The 17,745-nt window shown below is 33.6% G+C and overlaps 3 protein-coding genes across 4 annotated transcripts in view; all 3 read right to left on the minus strand.

The window, feature by feature from the left end:
• Positions 1–3,154, minus strand: part of LOC105564281 (acyl-CoA:lysophosphatidylglycerol acyltransferase 1-like) — a 6,157-nt gene extending 3,003 nt beyond the window's left edge. Inside the window, exons 1-5 of the mRNA XM_012016544.1 lie at positions 3,067–3,154; positions 1,381–1,598; positions 1,079–1,293; positions 666–939; positions 374–525 (exon numbers count right to left, since the gene is read on the minus strand). Of these exons, the coding sequence (XP_011871934.1) occupies positions 374–525; positions 666–939; positions 1,079–1,293; positions 1,381–1,598; positions 3,067–3,077 (870 nt within the window). The 5' untranslated portion in view covers positions 3,078–3,154. The remainder of the gene's footprint in view (positions 1–373; positions 526–665; positions 940–1,078; positions 1,294–1,380; positions 1,599–3,066) is intronic.
• Positions 3,155–3,461: 307 nt separating this feature from the next.
• On the minus strand, positions 3,462–8,431 carry LOC105564280 (acyl-CoA:lysophosphatidylglycerol acyltransferase 1-like). Its single transcript, XM_012016543.1, has 7 exons — positions 8,333–8,431; positions 6,651–6,868; positions 6,349–6,563; positions 5,928–6,201; positions 5,630–5,781; positions 5,318–5,550; positions 3,462–3,797 (listed from the first exon to the last, which is right to left on the minus strand). The coding sequence occupies exons 1-7, from the start codon at positions 8,341–8,343 to the stop codon at positions 3,758–3,760; spliced, it is 1,143 nt and encodes a 380-aa protein (XP_011871933.1). The 5' UTR covers positions 8,344–8,431; the 3' UTR covers positions 3,462–3,757.
• Positions 8,432–11,229: 2,798 nt separating this feature from the next.
• LOC105564284 (acyl-CoA:lysophosphatidylglycerol acyltransferase 1-like) lies at positions 11,230–16,649 on the minus strand. Of its 2 annotated transcripts, none has more exons than XM_012016548.1 (6): positions 16,306–16,649; positions 13,879–14,096; positions 13,577–13,791; positions 13,164–13,437; positions 12,864–13,015; positions 11,230–12,784 (listed from the first exon to the last, which is right to left on the minus strand). In XM_012016548.1, the coding sequence occupies exons 1-6, from the start codon at positions 16,341–16,343 to the stop codon at positions 12,548–12,550; spliced, it is 1,134 nt and encodes a 377-aa protein (XP_011871938.1). In that variant the 5' UTR covers positions 16,344–16,649; the 3' UTR covers positions 11,230–12,547. The 2 variants fall into 2 exon arrangements, with proteins under 2 accessions (XP_011871938.1, XP_011871937.1); XM_012016547.1 differs by lacking the exon at positions 16,306–16,649 and adding an exon at positions 14,271–14,333.
• Between the last annotated feature and the right edge of the window lie 1,096 nt (positions 16,650–17,745).

A 17,745-nucleotide genomic window follows, 5' to 3' on the forward strand; every position in this document is an offset into this window, starting at 1 on the left:
TACTATGTTTATGTTTCGGGTCGCTCGTCTCTCGCGCTCGCTGCTGCGCTCGCCGCCCGCGCCGCGCTCCCCGCCGCGCCTTGGTTTTTTCCCACCATGGTGTATCTCGCGCGTCGCTCCACCTCCCGCTCATCGATCGATTTTTTAAATGCCTTCCGAGTCCGGCCTATCGTCTCCTGCATCCTCATTCGCTCAAACGTGTAAATTTACTACTCAATAACTAATGTTACTTTGTACCGCAGTACATGATATTTCTCCTTAGTTTAACCTAATCTACCACTATTTTCAAAGTTGCTACTTTTGCATCAGACACCCTGTATAACACATTGCTGTGCGCATTTGCATAAATTATATCTCACGTCAAGTCACTCACCACCGAACTAGGGAAAAGTCGATAAAATAATACCGTCTCGAACGGAGGTCTAGAACCACTTATAACATTAACTGCAGTGAGAGGTTTATCATCGGGATACCCTATTGTTACATCCAGAATCCAACTAATTTCTGTATTGGCTGCCGTCATACCTGCAGATAATATCGTATACTACGATAGTTCCAGCAATAATCGTAATAGTATCACTATAAGTAAACTTTGTGTGCACTATATGTATGTACATTTTAATTCCATAAAATTAGTGACAATATTTTATAACACAAAATTTTACTTGGTCGGTTGTTCCGGCGTTGATCTTCTGCGTCCCTGCTTCTTGCTGGCCCGAGGGTTTCCAAAATCGTATGCATGGCTCCTACTTTTGGTAGAGCCACATTTTCCAGAATAGGCAGATTGTTCTTCTTAGCATACTTTTGCGCGCTTTCTTTTCTTTCATGCAAAAATCCACCTTCCGGGAAAAGTACAATCCATTTTCTATCTCGCGGTATATACGAATCTTTTAGATGCTTTCGTAATTGTTTTAAACTTTCTTCCCGTCGTTCACGTCCCTGCAGTTATCTAATATATATTGGCTGAAGGTAACAGATAATCCGCGTTTCGTTACCGTTACGTTTGCATTACAACATGCAAAAGCAGTAAAAATGAATTCCGTACATGTGTGCTTTTACGGGGACACTTGGCACTTACCGATACAATGAAGAAATCTTGATGTAATATAGAAACTATCCCGAAATTAGTAAATTTGATCACTCTATCCATTATCCACATTAAATTAGGTAGAACATTTGGTTTGGCGTTAAATGTTGTGATTAATGTAGGAACATCACCAGTGCTCTGATGATTCGCTATAACTAATGTTTTCTCGCTTATAATCTTCTGTATGTCATCACCTTGCTCTATTACTGTCGAACAAAAGCAAAATTTGTTTCCATCCGAATTCAACGGGGCTTTATTCCTTATCAATTTGCACCGTCATTATTTGTACTTACTGTCGTAGCCTGCAGACCAGGTCCACATCGACGCCATTGCCAGCAACCAGTGGAAAAATAGGCCTTCGATTCGCCAGTACACTTGTGGTTGATATATTTTTACCGGGAACAGTAACATCATCCATACTGCATACGTAGATGTGCAATAGACAATGTTTAATATCACAGATGCCGAACGTGTCACACACTTCAGTAAAGTCACTATGTTCCTGATGATTCTACAAAACGATACATTTCTCAGTCAAAATTGTCTACCTTACAAAAAATATAATTTAAAAATTAATCCTTTTATAAGTGACATATCAAGTATTTATTCATTTATATATATCAACAATACAAAAAGAAATGTGCACAGATTTTTATCAAATTGATACCAAATTGTCGTACATTATGTATTAATTATTATATTATCTTACTATAGTTGAATTTTGCTTTTATTCATTTGTAAATGGGGTAGAAACATATCCTTAAGATAGGACGCTATTAGTGCGAAAAATATTCAAAATAGTATCAAAATGAAAAAATATTTAATTATAATGTAATGCCAAAAAGAGCAATGTTAATATAAAAAAGAAATTTTTAATTTATAATATCCATTTCTAACCTGACGTTAGTTAATATTAAATAAATATAATTTTACATTATACAGGTATCTATAAACTAATCATAAATATTTTAGTAACCGATTTCTTGTTATAATTTAATACCAAAATATCGAGGCTAGAAGAATTTTCAAACAGAAAACAAAGTCGCACATGAGTTTAATATTTGAAGTGCACGAATGATAAGGACGCAATTTTGCTTGCGCTCAGGAAGGGCATAATGATTAGTGATAAACTAAAGTACTTTCACGAACCAAATATATACCAAATACCTTTAATAATTTTGAAATTATTATGCACTCGTGCAACGAGAAGTTCCTTAAGAAGCTATATTTTCGTTAGTGCAATGTGCATGTGTTCTTATTCAATATGCATATTTAACCTTATTCAATGCATATTCAATCCTATTAAATGCATATTTAAATATATAAAAATGAGTTGAAAATATTTTGAGATAAAGTACATATGTAAATGTATAAAAATAAACAAATTTATTTGTAAGTTTCATGGATAATAAATTATTATTAACAAGAAAACTAAAATATTATTATGAAGTGTGTTAATTACGTTAAAAGAGTAGGTACAGGAAATCCCACATACATGTATTAATTCATGGATTTAAGCAATCTATGGATATAAGTATATTTTTCCTACCCTTACTAGCACAGTGTGCATTGGCTAAATGTTGGTCCAATATAACTAATATTGGACCAACGGTTAGCCAATGTTTAGCCAATGCACTGTGCTACTAGAGTATAAAATTGAATATTCTGTTTTCAAATGAGACAAGTAGAACGGAGACTGAGCCATATCATTGTTAGTATCTTTGTTTTACTACGATAAAATAATACGTTTCAGTCTGAACAATTTTCGGTGAATCAAATTTAAAAACGAATAATAATTAAAAGGAAACTTGTGAAAACGACGCTCGCAACTCATAACTATAAATCATATGAAATCATGGTCAATATATAAAATAAATTGTGCTTTGACGTATATTGTTAGATCGATAATCGAAATAAAATAAAAATAAAGTACTTTAGTCAGTATTTAAAAGTGAGAGATAAAATATGTAATTACAAACCTTAAATTCATAATAATGAAAGTTAATTGCCGAACTGTAGTGCGGAAACAATATTTCCTGTCACAATCGGTGAACTACTAATGACAAGTAAGAATACAAGTAAAATAGGGGTCGGACCTACTGAACGAAAAGGAGTGGTAGTGGGGGAAAAAATGGAAGGAGATGAAAGGACTTTGTATTCCAATTTAAGAAACTATTTCTATACAAGTATTTCCCGTGCAACACATTATAACGTCAAAACAAAGATAAATTGTGTAATATAATTCAAGTTCTATTAGTTTAATCAGTATTGTGGATAAAAGAATCATCATTAAACGACATTAAGAGATTAAAAAATTGCAACTAAGCGTTTTTTACTTATTCTGTACATTATTTATTAGAAGCTTTTACTAACATATGAGTAACTGCGTTTATATAATTGGTGAATTCTTCATAAAGAATCATAGACAAAAATAACATAGACCTATGAAATTTTAGGTTTTGTCAGTTACAAAAACACTAGCGAATTTGATTTTATTACGCTGAAAACATATCTGCCATAAGAAACGTCAAGTTTTTAAGTTACTTGTGGTTAAATGACTATTTCGGACCACTTTATTAATTTAATATGGGAAAACCTAATTTTTTGAAATATTTCTGCCAATGGTATCATATATGGTATATGTATAAAAATAGTACTAGTCTTCGCATTTCAAATCCATTCTTCATTACTGACTGCAGATTTTTTAACGCTGTAAGATTAAACAATTTTTTAATTTTGAACACTAATTGTCCTGAATTCTTACTTCTATTCTGGCATGTGTGTACAGGATGAAAAAATTTTGATCAAAATTTTGCATATAATTTGTGTAACGAAATTTCTAATTATGCACCCGTGACTAGGCGGTGAAATCGTATGACGACTGGCGACAAATAGAATTTAGAATAAAAAGATTGATTGGTTTCGTCATTAAAAATCAAGGACACAGCGATTCGACAGTACTCATAAGTAATTATAATCATCCAACATAGTTAAAGTTCTTGGTTCTCTTCGTGGTAGATCTCATTGAATTATTATAGTTTCTATCAAAATTTTCATATCGGGATAAAGTAATTTTTCATTTATCGCGCTACGAGCCGCAAATAGCCATGTCTATCAGGAAAAAATTTTAAAGAAACTGCGCAAAGTGTTTTACAAATTGTATATACGATTCTGTGGGTAATATGTTACATTTACGTGCTCTGTTAATGGAATTTAAATTTATATGCGGATGTAGTTGATGCTGCAATTTCTGCTCGAATCTCTTGATAAATTTGATTAATATGGACAATTTGCTTATTAAAATAATATATATTAGTGAAATAATTCGTTATATAGTGTATACTACTATACATAATAATAAATCAATAAATAAAACCACCAATACGATCCGAGTAGGATGTAGGTAGTAAGTAGTCCAATGCTTTATACAGTGTACTACTATAATATTTAAGAATTTATTTGCACTGTCACTGCTGAGAAAATTTAATTCCATCCCTTCACCTTTCTATATATTCCAAAGTATACTATAAGGCAGCTAAGATTTTTGTAAGCTTGTAGAATAGTTACAATTCTCGACTAAATTTCGATATGTTATAAAAGAATTAACTTATACACACATATACAGGGTGTTGAAAAAAAAGGGTTACATATTTTGATAAGAGGTAGTATTGGTCAAAACAAGAAGAAAAGGTCTAATTAACATGGGTCCTAAGACTAATATCTTCAGAGATACAAGTTATTTTGTTATTTGAGCTCTTTGTCATTTTCTTATTAGTCGTGTCATCTTTAGAATGTAATGAACGTCTTAGAGAATCACGCACTCTTTCAAGTCACGCACCATAACTTCATTTCTCTCTCCTGATATTTACGTTTGGTTCGCAATAGACACCACAAGTCAGATCTCACAAGAATCTCTCTTTGTTTATTTCTTGTTTTTAAAGCACCTAGAAAAAAGATATCCCCATTGTACCCCATTCTTCCCTACTCCTTTGTTCATTACATTCTAAAGATAACACGACTAATAAGAAAATGACAAAGAGCTCAAATAACAAAATAGCTTGTATCTCTGAAATTAGTCTTAGGACCCATGTTAATTAGACCTTTTCTTCTTGTTTTGACCAATACTACCTCTTATCAAAATATGTAACCCCTTTTTTTTTCAACACCCTGTATATATATACATATATAAGATATATTATAAATTTCACACAAGGTATAGAAACATTTTACCAAATGCAAGATAGCATGTACGCCAGCATGCTATAATATATATAACTAGACGTTATAAAGAATAAATGAAGGACTAGGAATCTTAATAGATCCTGATGTACTTTGGAACTAGGTCTGTTTGATCTATTTGTGCCAAGAAATGTTCCATGTTTATAAAAGTTTTCCAACAGTGCTTCTTTCTCTGCCCATCTGTCGTACAACCATGTGGATAATTGTTCTCGTTCTCGAGGAACCTACGATACATTGTAAGATATTATATAACACATTGCTATGCGCATTTGCATAAATTATATCTCACGTCAAGTCACTCACCACTGAACTAGGGAAAAGTCGATAAAATAATACCGTCTCGAACGGAGGTCTGGAACCAGTTGCAATATTAACTGCAGTGAGAGGTTTATCATCGGGATACCCTATTGTTACATCCAGAATCCAACTAATTTCTGTATTGGCTGCCGTCATACCTGTAGATAATATCGTATAATACGATAGTTCCAGCAATAATCGTAATCACTATAGTATCACTATAAGTAAACTTTGTGTGTACTATATGTATGTACATTTTAATTCCATAAAATTAGTGACAATATTTTATAACACAAAATTTTACTTGGTCGGTTATTCCGGCGTTGATCTTCTGCGTCCCTGCTTCTTGCTGGCCTGAGGGTTTCTAAAATCGTATGCATGGCTCCTACTTTTGGTAGAGCCACATTTTCCAGAATAGGCAGATTGTTCTTCTTAGCATACTTTTGCGAACTCTCTCGGTTTTTATACAGTAATCCACCTTCCGGGAAAAGTACAATCCATTTTCTATCTCGCGGTATATACGAATCTTTTAGATGCTTTCGTAATTGTTTTAAACTTTCTTCCCGTCGTTCACGTCCCTGCAGTTATCTAATATATATTGACTGAAGGTAACAGATAATTCGCGTTCCATTACATTACGTTTACATTACAAAACGTAAACAGTAACAGTAAATCTATATCTAACAGATTCCGTACATATAGATTCTTAAAAACTTGGCACTTACCGATACAATGAAGAAATCTTGATGTAATATAGAAGCTATCCCGAAATTAGTAAATTTGAACACTCTATCCATTATCCACATTAAATTAGGAGCAACATTTGGTTTGGCGTTAAATGTTGTCATTAATATAGCAACATCACCAGTGCTCTGATGATTCGCTATAACTAATGTTTTCTCGCTTATAATCTTCTGTATGTCATCACCTTGCTCTATTACTGTCGAACAAAAGCAAAATTTGTTTCCCTCCGAATTCAACGGGGCTTTATTCCTTATCAATTTGCACCGTCATTATTTGTACTTACTGTCGTAGCCTGCAGACCAGGTCCACATCGACACCATTCCCAGCAACCAGTGGAAAAATAGGCCTTCGATTCGCCAGTACACTTGTGGTTGATATATTTTTACCGGGAACAGTAACATCATCCATACTGCATACGTAGGTATGTAATAGACAGAGTTTAATATCATAAATGCCGTCCGTACGACACATTTCAGTAAAGTCACTATTTTGCCGATTATTCTGCAAAACGATACATTTCTCAGTCAAAATTGTCTACCTTACAAAAAATATAATTTAAGAATTAATCCTTTTATAAGTGACATATCAAGTATTTATTCATTTAGATATATCAACAATACAAAAAGAAATGTGCACAGATTTTTATCAAATTGATACCAAATTGTCGTACATTATGTATGAATTATTATATTATCTTACTATAGTTGAATTTTGCTTTTATTCATTTGTAAATGGGGTAGAAACATATCCTTAAGATAGGACGCTATTAGTACGAAAAAATATTCAAAATAGTATCAAAATTAAAACATATTTAATTATAATGTAATGCCAAACAGAGCAATGTTAGTATAAAAAAGAAATTTTTAATTTATAATATCCATTTCTAACCTGACGTTAGTTAATATTAAATAAATATAATTTTACATTATACAGGTATCTATAAACTAATCATAAATATTTTAGTAACCGATTTCTTGTTATAATTTAATACCAAAATATCGAGGCTAGAATAATTTTCAAACAGAAAACAAAGTCGCACATGAGTTTAAAATGTGAAGTGCACGAATGATAAGGACGCAATTTTGCTTGCGCTCAGGAAGGACATAATGATTAGTGATAAACTAAAGTACTTTCACGAACCAAATATATACCAAATACCTTTAATGATTTTGAAATTATTATGCACTCGTGCAACGAGAAGTTCCTTAAGAAGCTATATTTTTGTTAGTGCAATGTGCATGTGTTCTTATTCAATATGCATATTTAATCTTATTCAATGCATATTCAATCCTATTAAACATATTTAAATATATAAAAATGAGTTGGAGATATTTTGAGATAAAGTACATATGTAAATGTATAAAAATAAACAAATTTATTTGTAAGTTTCATGGATAATAAATTATTATTAACAAGAAAACTAAAATATTATTATGAAGTGTGTTAATTACGTTAAAAGAGTAGGTACAGGAAATCCCACATACATGTATAATTCATGGATTTAAGCAATCTATGGATATAAGTGTATTTTTCCTACCCTTACTAGTACAGTGTGCATTGGCTAAATGGTAGTCCAATAACTAATATTGGACCAACGGTTAGCCAATGTTTAGCCAATGCACTGTGCTACTAGAGTATAAAATTGAATATTCTGTTTTCAAATGAGACAAGTAGAACGGAGACTGAGCCATATCATTGTTAGTATCTTTGTTTTACTACGATAAAATAATACGTTTCAGTCCGAACAATTTTCGGTGAATCAAATTTGAAAACGAATAATAATTAAAAGGAAACTTGTGAAAACGACGCTCGCAACTCATAACTATAAATCATATGAAATCATGGTCAAAATATAAAATAAATTGTGCTTTGACATATATTGTCAGATCGATAATCGAAATAAAACAAAAATAAAGTACTTTAGTCAGTATTTAAAAGTGAGAGATAAAATATGTAATTACAAACCTTAATTTCATAATAATGAAAGTTAATTGCCAAACTGTAGTGCGGAAACAATATTTCCTGTCACAATCGGTGAACTACTAATGACAAGTAAGAATACAAGTAAAATAGAGGTCGGACCTACTGAACGAAAAGGAGTGGTAGTGGGGGAAAAAATGGAAGGAGATGAAAGGACTTTGTATTCCAATTTAAGAAACTATTTCTATACAAGTATTTCCCGTGCAACACATTATAACGTCAAAACAAAGATAAATTGTGTAATATAATTCAAGTTCTATTAGTTTAATCAGTATTGTGGATAAAAGAATCATCATTAAACGACATTAAGAGATTAAAAAATTGCAACTAAGCGTTTTTTACTTATTCTGTACGTTATTTATTAGAAGCTTTTACTAACAATATGAGTAACTGCGTTTATATAATTGGTGAATTCTTCATAAAGAATCATAGACAAAAATAACATAGACCTATGAAATTTTAGGTTTTGTCAGTTACAAAAACACTAGCGAATTTGATTTTATTACGCTGAAAACATCTGCCATAAGAAACGTCAAGTTGTTAAGTTACTTGTGGTTAAATGACTATTTCGGACCACATTATTAATTTAATATGGGAAAACCTAATTTTTTGAAATATTTCTGCCAATGGTATCATATATGGTATATGTATATAAATAGTACTAGTCTTCGCATTTCAAATCCATTCTTCATTACTGACTGCAGATTTTTTAACGCTGTAAGATTAAACAATTTTTTAATTTTGAACACTTGTCCTGAATTCTTACTTCTATTCTGGCATGTGTGTACAGGATGAAAAAATTTTGATAAAAATTTTGCATATAATTTGTGTGTAACGAAATTTCTAATTATGCACCCGTGACTAGGCGGTGAAATCGTATGACGACTGGCGACAAATAGAATTTAGAATAAAAAGATTGATTGGTTTCGTCATTAAAAATCAAGGACACAGCGATTCGACAGTACTCATAAGTAATTATAATCATCCAACATAGTTAAAGTTCTTGGTTCTCTTCGTGGTAGATCTTATTGAATTATTAAAGCTTCTATGAAAATTTTCATATTGGCACAAAGTAACTTTTCACATATCGTACTACGAGCCGCAAACTTACTTCTGTATTGCATAATTTGTTGAATGTTGAAATGAAATTATATACAATGCTAATTTTCGTAAAGACATGTTACATATATATACTTACCATCATTTTACTTCTGAAATGATTGAAACCCAAGTTATAGCCAAATGGCTACAGAATGAAAATCAATATCAATAGAGTGAAAAATTAATGAATAACAGGTTGATTACATCTATCAGTAATCGATAGATAGGTATATGTGAGTATGATAATAAACGTACAAATTACGCAATATCATTAACCAAATGTTAATCGCTCATAATTCAAAAACAATCATAAGCTTCGATATTTTTGTTTCAGCATTTCCAACGTTAATTAGTTTGTAGAATAAATTACTAAAACACATCAGTTGTAGTAAATCATTATATCCTGCAATCACAGATTAGAAATGTCAAAAATTTTCCAGCGAAACAATTTCGTTAATTGTCCAAAAACATAATTCTCTTCTTTTCTCTTATAAGATCTCTTTTTTTTTAAATACATACTCGCCAGTACATTAAGATTCTTTATTACACACGCATTGCATACTACCGTATCTCCTGCTGTATTGTTTTCGTCACGACGTAACGAAAAATAAGGACAATTACGAATAATGTCTAATTATTAATATTATGTGACCATATCTTTGATTGTTGTATTTATTTATTTGGTAATATATTAATTTTTCAATGAAGAACGCATACTTATTCGTAGATTTTATTTAAATTAATTATTATTCGTACGTTGTATTTATTTAGAAAACTTTATACATATATGTATAAGTGCATATACTATGTATACAGAAGAAGCGATCTTTTTCTCTAATAAAATGGCATCTTAGCATTAGTTTGAAATGAGAACAATTTGTAGCTAACAAATATAGGCGATTGTACGCCTACGTACACACCATCAGTATATAAAATACAATTAGAACATTATATATTTACGTGCTTTTGTATTTGTAATGACATTCTTTTTATCACATATTTATGATTTATTTATATACGTATTTTATATGTTATCTGTACGTGAGAAAAATATGGATATTTACAAATTGATAAAAACAACTGAGAAATAAGTGCTAATGTATAATTATGTCAGTTCGTTATATCCAACTATTGCCAAATTTCTAATATTCTATTTTATTATATATGTTAATCGATTAAAAAAGGAAAATATTCTTTCAAGATTCAATAAAGATCCGATATCGATAGATACACGATAATGTAATACACTGCATAATTCTTTATGCATAAATACAATAATTTATTATTTTCTTATTTTTGTACATTTTGAGAAAAATAAAATTTTGTAATTTTGACAAAATAAAATAAAATCGCCACAAATTTTATGGCAATTAAATATTATTTTTTATTCGTTACGAATACGAAGTGTTAAAAAAGGGTGTGATAAAAAGAATAACGAAAACAAATTTACTTACCATCTGTTTGTTTCTAAAAACCAAATTATAGCCAAATGGCTATGCAATAAAAATTAATATTAGAGGAGTAGAAAATCAATAATTGACAGGTTGATTACATCTATCAGTAATCAATAGATGTAATTATGAGAATGAACGCACGAAAGATACGTAATATCATTAACGAAATGGCAATCGCTTATAATCCAAAAACTATCACAAACTTCGATATTTTTGTTCCAGTATTTTCAACGTTAATTAGTTTTTAGAACAAATTATTATATCAGTAGCACATCATTATATCCTGCAATTACAGATTAGAAATGAGTCAAGAAAACAGCCGGAAGCTTTTGACAAAGGCCAGGAGTTTTATATTCGTTTCATAGTTTCTGGACATAAAAAAATATATCTTGCTTATTAGTTCATACAATGCAATCCGCTACAATATTTCTTTTATTTATTTCCGTTTTCGAACAATCATATCTTTGCACTAATCTAATTCTAATTTATATGTCGTTAAAGTTATAAACTTATTGTTACAAAATTCCTAACGTGATGTTTAAAAAATTATGTTTATAGGATGGACCTTTTAATGTTTGCCTTGAAAAATATCTTTTGCTGTGTATATCACAAAAAAACCCTCTAAATTGATACGCTCTTTAAAAGATTCGACTGTTAATGTTCCACAAAAATTCTTTTCTTCTATTGTATGTTGATATAGAATGTCATATTTTATAATCAACTTACATAAGACACACATGCGATGCTATATATTACAAAGATTTGGTTACAACGCTACCAAGTACCAGGTGTGTGATAAACACATTCGTACATTATTTGTGATGTTAATATAACTCAATGTGAATATCGTACCTAAATTTGAATCTATATGAAACCGGGTAGTGTTTATTATGCAACATATAATAGAATTGTATAAATTAAGAATTGTGAACTTGATCCAATATCGATAAAGTGTCTAAATGCCATATTTTTACGCATTCTCAAAAACTCTGCGGCAAAATGCATTATACCACCTTTACAAAAGAGATCACATAACGGATGATGTTTACAGATGAAATGCTTATTCCGGCGAGTACTGTATCTAAATTTAAAATTAAATATTTTTATATCCTACAATATCCAAAGTGAAGAAAAATAAGTCTACAGATTGGCGTCACCAACGAAGTTTCATTCTAAGAATGTACCATCATCGAGCTCCGAGATATACGAATGTTGATTTATAAAAGCAGGTTTGTTACGTAACGTATACTTTGTATGGTATAGAGAATACAAGATAATCATTTTTAACTTTTAAGAAACCATAAAAATTACAGAAATAAATTTTATTTCAACTGTTATTTCGTTAAATATATTAAAATATGTTAATAGTTCGAAATCACATTTAAAACCATGTTAACTTTATGTTAGTTTTACAACGCAAAACACAATTACCACTACCGTTTGCAATTGTTGCATTAAATAAAAATAAGTGTTACAACTGACTTATAATGTGGGCAGACTTGCCGAATTTAATTATCTGTACATCCATTAGAATTATTCTCATAAACATCAAAATGGTTGTTTAAGGCAAGGATATCTTACTTCGTTACTATGATTTCCTTCTTTAAACTGGACCGTCGTGCGTCGCACATGATATAAAAACATCTTACCAAAAGCAAGATAGCACGTACGTAAGCATGCTATAATGTATATAACTAGACGTTATGAAGAATAAATGAAGGACTAGGAATCTTAATGGATCCTGATGTATTTTGGAACTAGTTCTGTTTGATCCATTTGTGCCAAGAAATGTTCCATGTTTATAAAAGTGTTCCAACAGTGCTTCTTTCTCTGCCCATCTGTCGTACAACCATTTGGATAATTGTTCTGGTTCACGTGGCACCTACGATACATTGTAAGATATTATATAACACATTGCTGTGCGCATTTGCATAAATTATATCTCACGTCAAGTCACTCACCACTGAACTAGGGAAAAGTCGATAAAATAATACCGTCTCGCACGGAGGTCTCGAACCAGTTATAATAGTAGCTAAATCGAGCGGTTTACCTTGAGGATACGCTACTGTTATATCAAGAACCCAACTAATTTCTGGATTAGCTACCGTCAAACCTGTAAATAACAAATGTCGTCTAATACGATAGGTTTAATAATTATAACGATATCACTATAAGTAAAGTTTACGTATATACGTACGCATGTACATTGCAATTTCATAAAATTAGTCTACAATTATTTATAATATGCAGTGCAATTTTACTTGGTCGGCTGTTCAGATGTTGATTCTCCGAGTCCCTGCTTCCCGCTGGCCCGAGAGTATCGTATATGGTTTGCATGGCTCCTACTCTTGGTAGAGTCACATTTTCAAGAATAGGCAGATTATTCTTCTTGGCGTACTTTTGCGAAGTCTCTCGCCTTTTACACAGAAAGCCACCTTCCGGGAAAAGTACCATCCATTTTCTATCTCGCGGTATATACGAATCTTTGAGATGCTTTTGTAATTGCTTTAAACTTTCTTCTCTTCGCTTACGTCCCTGCAGTTATCTAACATATATTGGCTGAAGGTAACAGATAATCCGCGTTTCGTTACCATTACGTTTGCATTACAACATGCAAAAGCAGTAAAAATGAATTCCGTACATGTGTGCTTTTACGGGGACACTTGGCACTTACCGATACAATGAAGAAATCTTGATGTAATATAGAAACTATTCCGAAATTAGTAAATTTGAACACCCTATCCATTATCCACATTAAATTAGGTAGAACATTTGGTTTGGCGTTAAATGTTGTCATTAATATAGGAACATCACCAGTGCTCTGATGATTCGCTATAACTAATGTTTTCTCGCTTATAATCTTCTGTATGTCATCACCTTGCTCTATTACTGTCGAACAAAAGCAAAATTTGTTTCCCTCCGAATTCAACGGGGCTTTATTCCTTATCAATTTGCACCGTCATTATTTGTACTTACTGTCGTAGCCTGCAGACCAGGTCCACATCGACACCATTGCCAGCAACCAGTGGAAAAATAGGCCTTCGATTCGCCAGTACACTTGTGGTTGATATATTTTTACAGGGAACAGTAACATCATCCATACTACATATGTAGGTATGCAATAGACATTGTTTAATATCACAAATGCCGTCCGTACGACACATTTCAGTAAAGTCACTATTTTGCCGATTATTCTGCAAAACGATACATTTATCCGTAAAAATTGTCTGCCTTCCTAAAAACGTAACGTCTAACAATTACAATTATGCGTTATGATTGTTAGGTCCTACAAAACTTTTCTTGTAAATAAAAGCTTAAATGAGGCATAAAAATATCATTAAGTTATGATATTATTAGTACGAAATTACCATAAAATGGTATCCAAATTAAAAAATGTCCATAATATAATCTAGAAGAGAGCAATGTTAGTAAAAAAAAAAAAAAGAAATTGCCAATTTACAATATCCATTTCTAATTTCTTGTCGTTAGTTAATATTAAGGATGATTTCACATTATACAGGGTGTCCATAAACTGACGATAAATATCGAAGCTGGAATGATCTCTTAAATGCTAAAAGAGATCATGAGTTTAAAGTTTAAAGTGCACGAATGATAATGGCAGAATTTTGCTCGCTCAGGAAGCACAGAACGATTAGTGATAAATTCAAGTGCCACCACGAACCAAACGTCTTTGAGGGTATTAAAATTATTCTTCTTACAAATTTAAGAAACTGCTCCTGTTAATTCAACGTGCACGTGTGCTTATTGAACACATTGCAGCTCGGCTCGACATATTTGGATATAAATGAATATGAAAATATGAAAAAAAGTTGACGTTTTGAGATAAATAGATCAAATATGTATATAAAAGTAAATAAGTTTATTCGTTAAATTTATCAAAAATTATTATTAACGGGCCAAAATGTTATGTGTATGAGGGACGTTACATTAAAAAGGTGTACATAAGAAATGCTATATACATATATATATAATCTCATGGAACTAAGCAAGTTATATGGATATGAAAATTCTTCCGCCATAAAAATAAATAGGGTTTCTAATCGACCATGACCGACGGTGTGTTTTTAACACAGAAAATTTATTGCGAAAAAAACAAATTGCCAGTCATGCTCGATTAAAAGCTCGATCATTGTTAGTCATTTGCTGGCGTCAAATAATGCTTGTGTGTTAAGTAGAGTTTGTATTCAAATATAATCAAGCATTTATGTGCAGGCGTTTCCCATGCGACTGTAAAAGAAAGATAAATTGTATGATTCAAGTTCTATCATTCTGATCAAAATTATCTTATAGAAGAATCATCGTCGTACAACACCAGGAGATTGGGAAGCTGCTATATTATTTGTGAACGTTATTCACTATGTATTTGAATATTATTTATTACAAGCTATCACTGAGAATATGAAGAACTGTGCCTGTATAATCGGATAATTCTTTATGAAGAATCGCAGACAAATAATCAGTGTGTACGTAGATCACAGTTCTTCGATGGATATCTTACAATTTAATCTCTCCTCTATCCTCCCATCCTTGAACAACAGTAAAATGCTTTGACAGTATCGAACTTGAACTTTCAGGTATTCATAAAAATACAAGCCTGTTCAATGAGACGCGGCAGAATTGTAATTTAAGTAAACAATCAGTGAACGAGGAATTGTCAGGTACTTTCCAGATATGAACAATCCAGAATAAACTGCAATGGGATCGCAATGCTCGAGCGAGCCAAATGTTAATTGAAGCCGAACAGTGATAAAATTCAATTTTCACAACAGAAATTGCTCCACGGTGGCACCCGAGAGCAGCGAGCAGTCGCTCAAAAGGGCCGACGCGTCCAAAAGAAGTACGTTTTTGGGGGGAAAAAGTAAACCCTCGTTAAAACGTTTTGTCTTGTTACGTGGCGCCAAGGCAGGCGTGCAATAATTAGGCGCACATTTTAACAATAACAGAAAACTGTGAAAAGAGAACGCAGAGAGTATTTTGTTGTCACGTTGCAACCAAGTAATCAGCACGATTAAAACTTTTGTTTAAGAAATTTCAATTTCCTCTTCGCTCGTGTTCCTCGTCGACACTTTTTCTATTTCTTTTTTTTTATACAGAAATTCCTCGCGACCGCGATAATCGCTGGTCGCAGCTACGTGCGCTTTCCACGCACGTCAACCGGCTTGCGTATACTCCTCTTTCTTTCTCCCGTTCCCTCGTTCTCGCTTGTTCCTCCTTCGCGCGGTGTAAGGTTAAGCGCGACTTTCCACGAGGTACGCGAGAGCACGGTCTTCCACGTTGCGGGTTACGCGCGGCGAGCGCGATTCGGAGTCACGGCGGGGGGGGGGCAGCGCGACGGTCCGTCGGAGGAAAGATTCGTCGGGGCCGCGCGAGCGAGACGTTTACCTGACGAAAGTAGAGGCGGCGGAGGTAGAGTCAGTCATTTTCGAGTGCCACCATCCGTTGCAGAGGACCGAGGATACTTGATGCACTTTTTCTTCACCATAGCATCCTCTTATGTGCAATTCACGTAGCGAGGAATCATTATCCCGGATGACACACGCGGCGCGACGAACGTGTACTGCACGTCGGGAATTACGTGGAATTGCCGCGACGTCGGAGTTGGCATATATACTCCGCGGGGATTCAATAATCGCGCTCGTTCCTCGGTCTATCGCGCGAGGGGTTTTCGCTCCCTGGTGGACGCTCCGTCCGCCCGGCCGCGGCGCGAGAGACACGGGCGTATCGTCGACGATTTACCTCCCCGTCTACCGCCGCGCAAAATCTCAAACGACTCGCTCGCGTTGAGATAATTCGTTATTCATCGCTTTTTGTTGTCCTGTGCTGTAATGTGTGCGAAATCACGCTAGTGTACATAACATACTGGAATGGCGGTTCGACTCGGCTCGGCTCGGCCCGGCCCGGCCCGACTCATCTCGGCACAATTCGGCGCATCTCGGGCGCGTCGTCTCGGCCACGCACTTGTCGTGTATAGCTAGACTGTAGGCCGCTAGTCAATGCGGAAAGCAAGGTCCCCCCCCCCCCCTTCGAACACTGGGTTGCTTGCGAGAGCCAATAAGAACGCAGAGTTTGAGATCAGGTGACTTAAGGCTAAATTCTGATTGGCTCTCGTAAGCAATCCAGTAGGGAAAATAGTATCGTGTGCTGTTGGCTTTAACTTTCAGCATTGCTTAAGTTTTTCGCGTGTTTTGGGCCTTTATTGCTCATTTCCTTAAGTCCCAGTCTACAATAGATGATTTAAGCCCTAAGCTTTAAGAAATTGGCCAATCACGGTCAAGTATGAGTAGAATGCGCGACTGTGATTAGTCAATTTCTTAAGGCTAAAGCCTATCACACAATGCCAGGCAACAGGCAACAGGAACAGGGAATAGAATTTCTGACGCGTTGGATTGGTTGGAAGAAAATTTTCAACGAATCCAACGCGTCAAAAATTCTATTCCCTGTTCCTATTGCCTGTTGCCTGGCATTGTGTGATAGGCTTTAGGGCTTAAATCTCTATTGTAGACTGGGACTAAAGGCCTTTGCACGTAAAAAAGCGTTAACCGTAACCGTAATTTTAGTCCGTAATCGTAGTTCTCAACACGTACAGATAGATGGAGCAACCCAAGTAAAATTCCGAAGGTTACGGACTAAAATTACGTAGGTTCCGTAGGTTGTGGACTAAAATTACGGTTACGGTTAATGCTTTTTTACGTGCAAAGGCCTTAAAGCCCGCTGCAGACGATGCTATTTTTCCTGCTGGATTGCTTGCGATTTAGTAAATTACTATCAATGCACCACTCAGCATTCAGGATTCCTAGTAATTTACTAAATTCCAAGCAATCC

This window comes from Vollenhovia emeryi, unplaced genomic scaffold, assembly GCF_000949405.1.
Source record: "Vollenhovia emeryi isolate VEMERY1.0 unplaced genomic scaffold, V.emery_V1.0 DF939167.1, whole genome shotgun sequence".
Lineage (NCBI taxonomy): Eukaryota > Metazoa > Arthropoda > Insecta > Hymenoptera > Formicidae > Vollenhovia > Vollenhovia emeryi.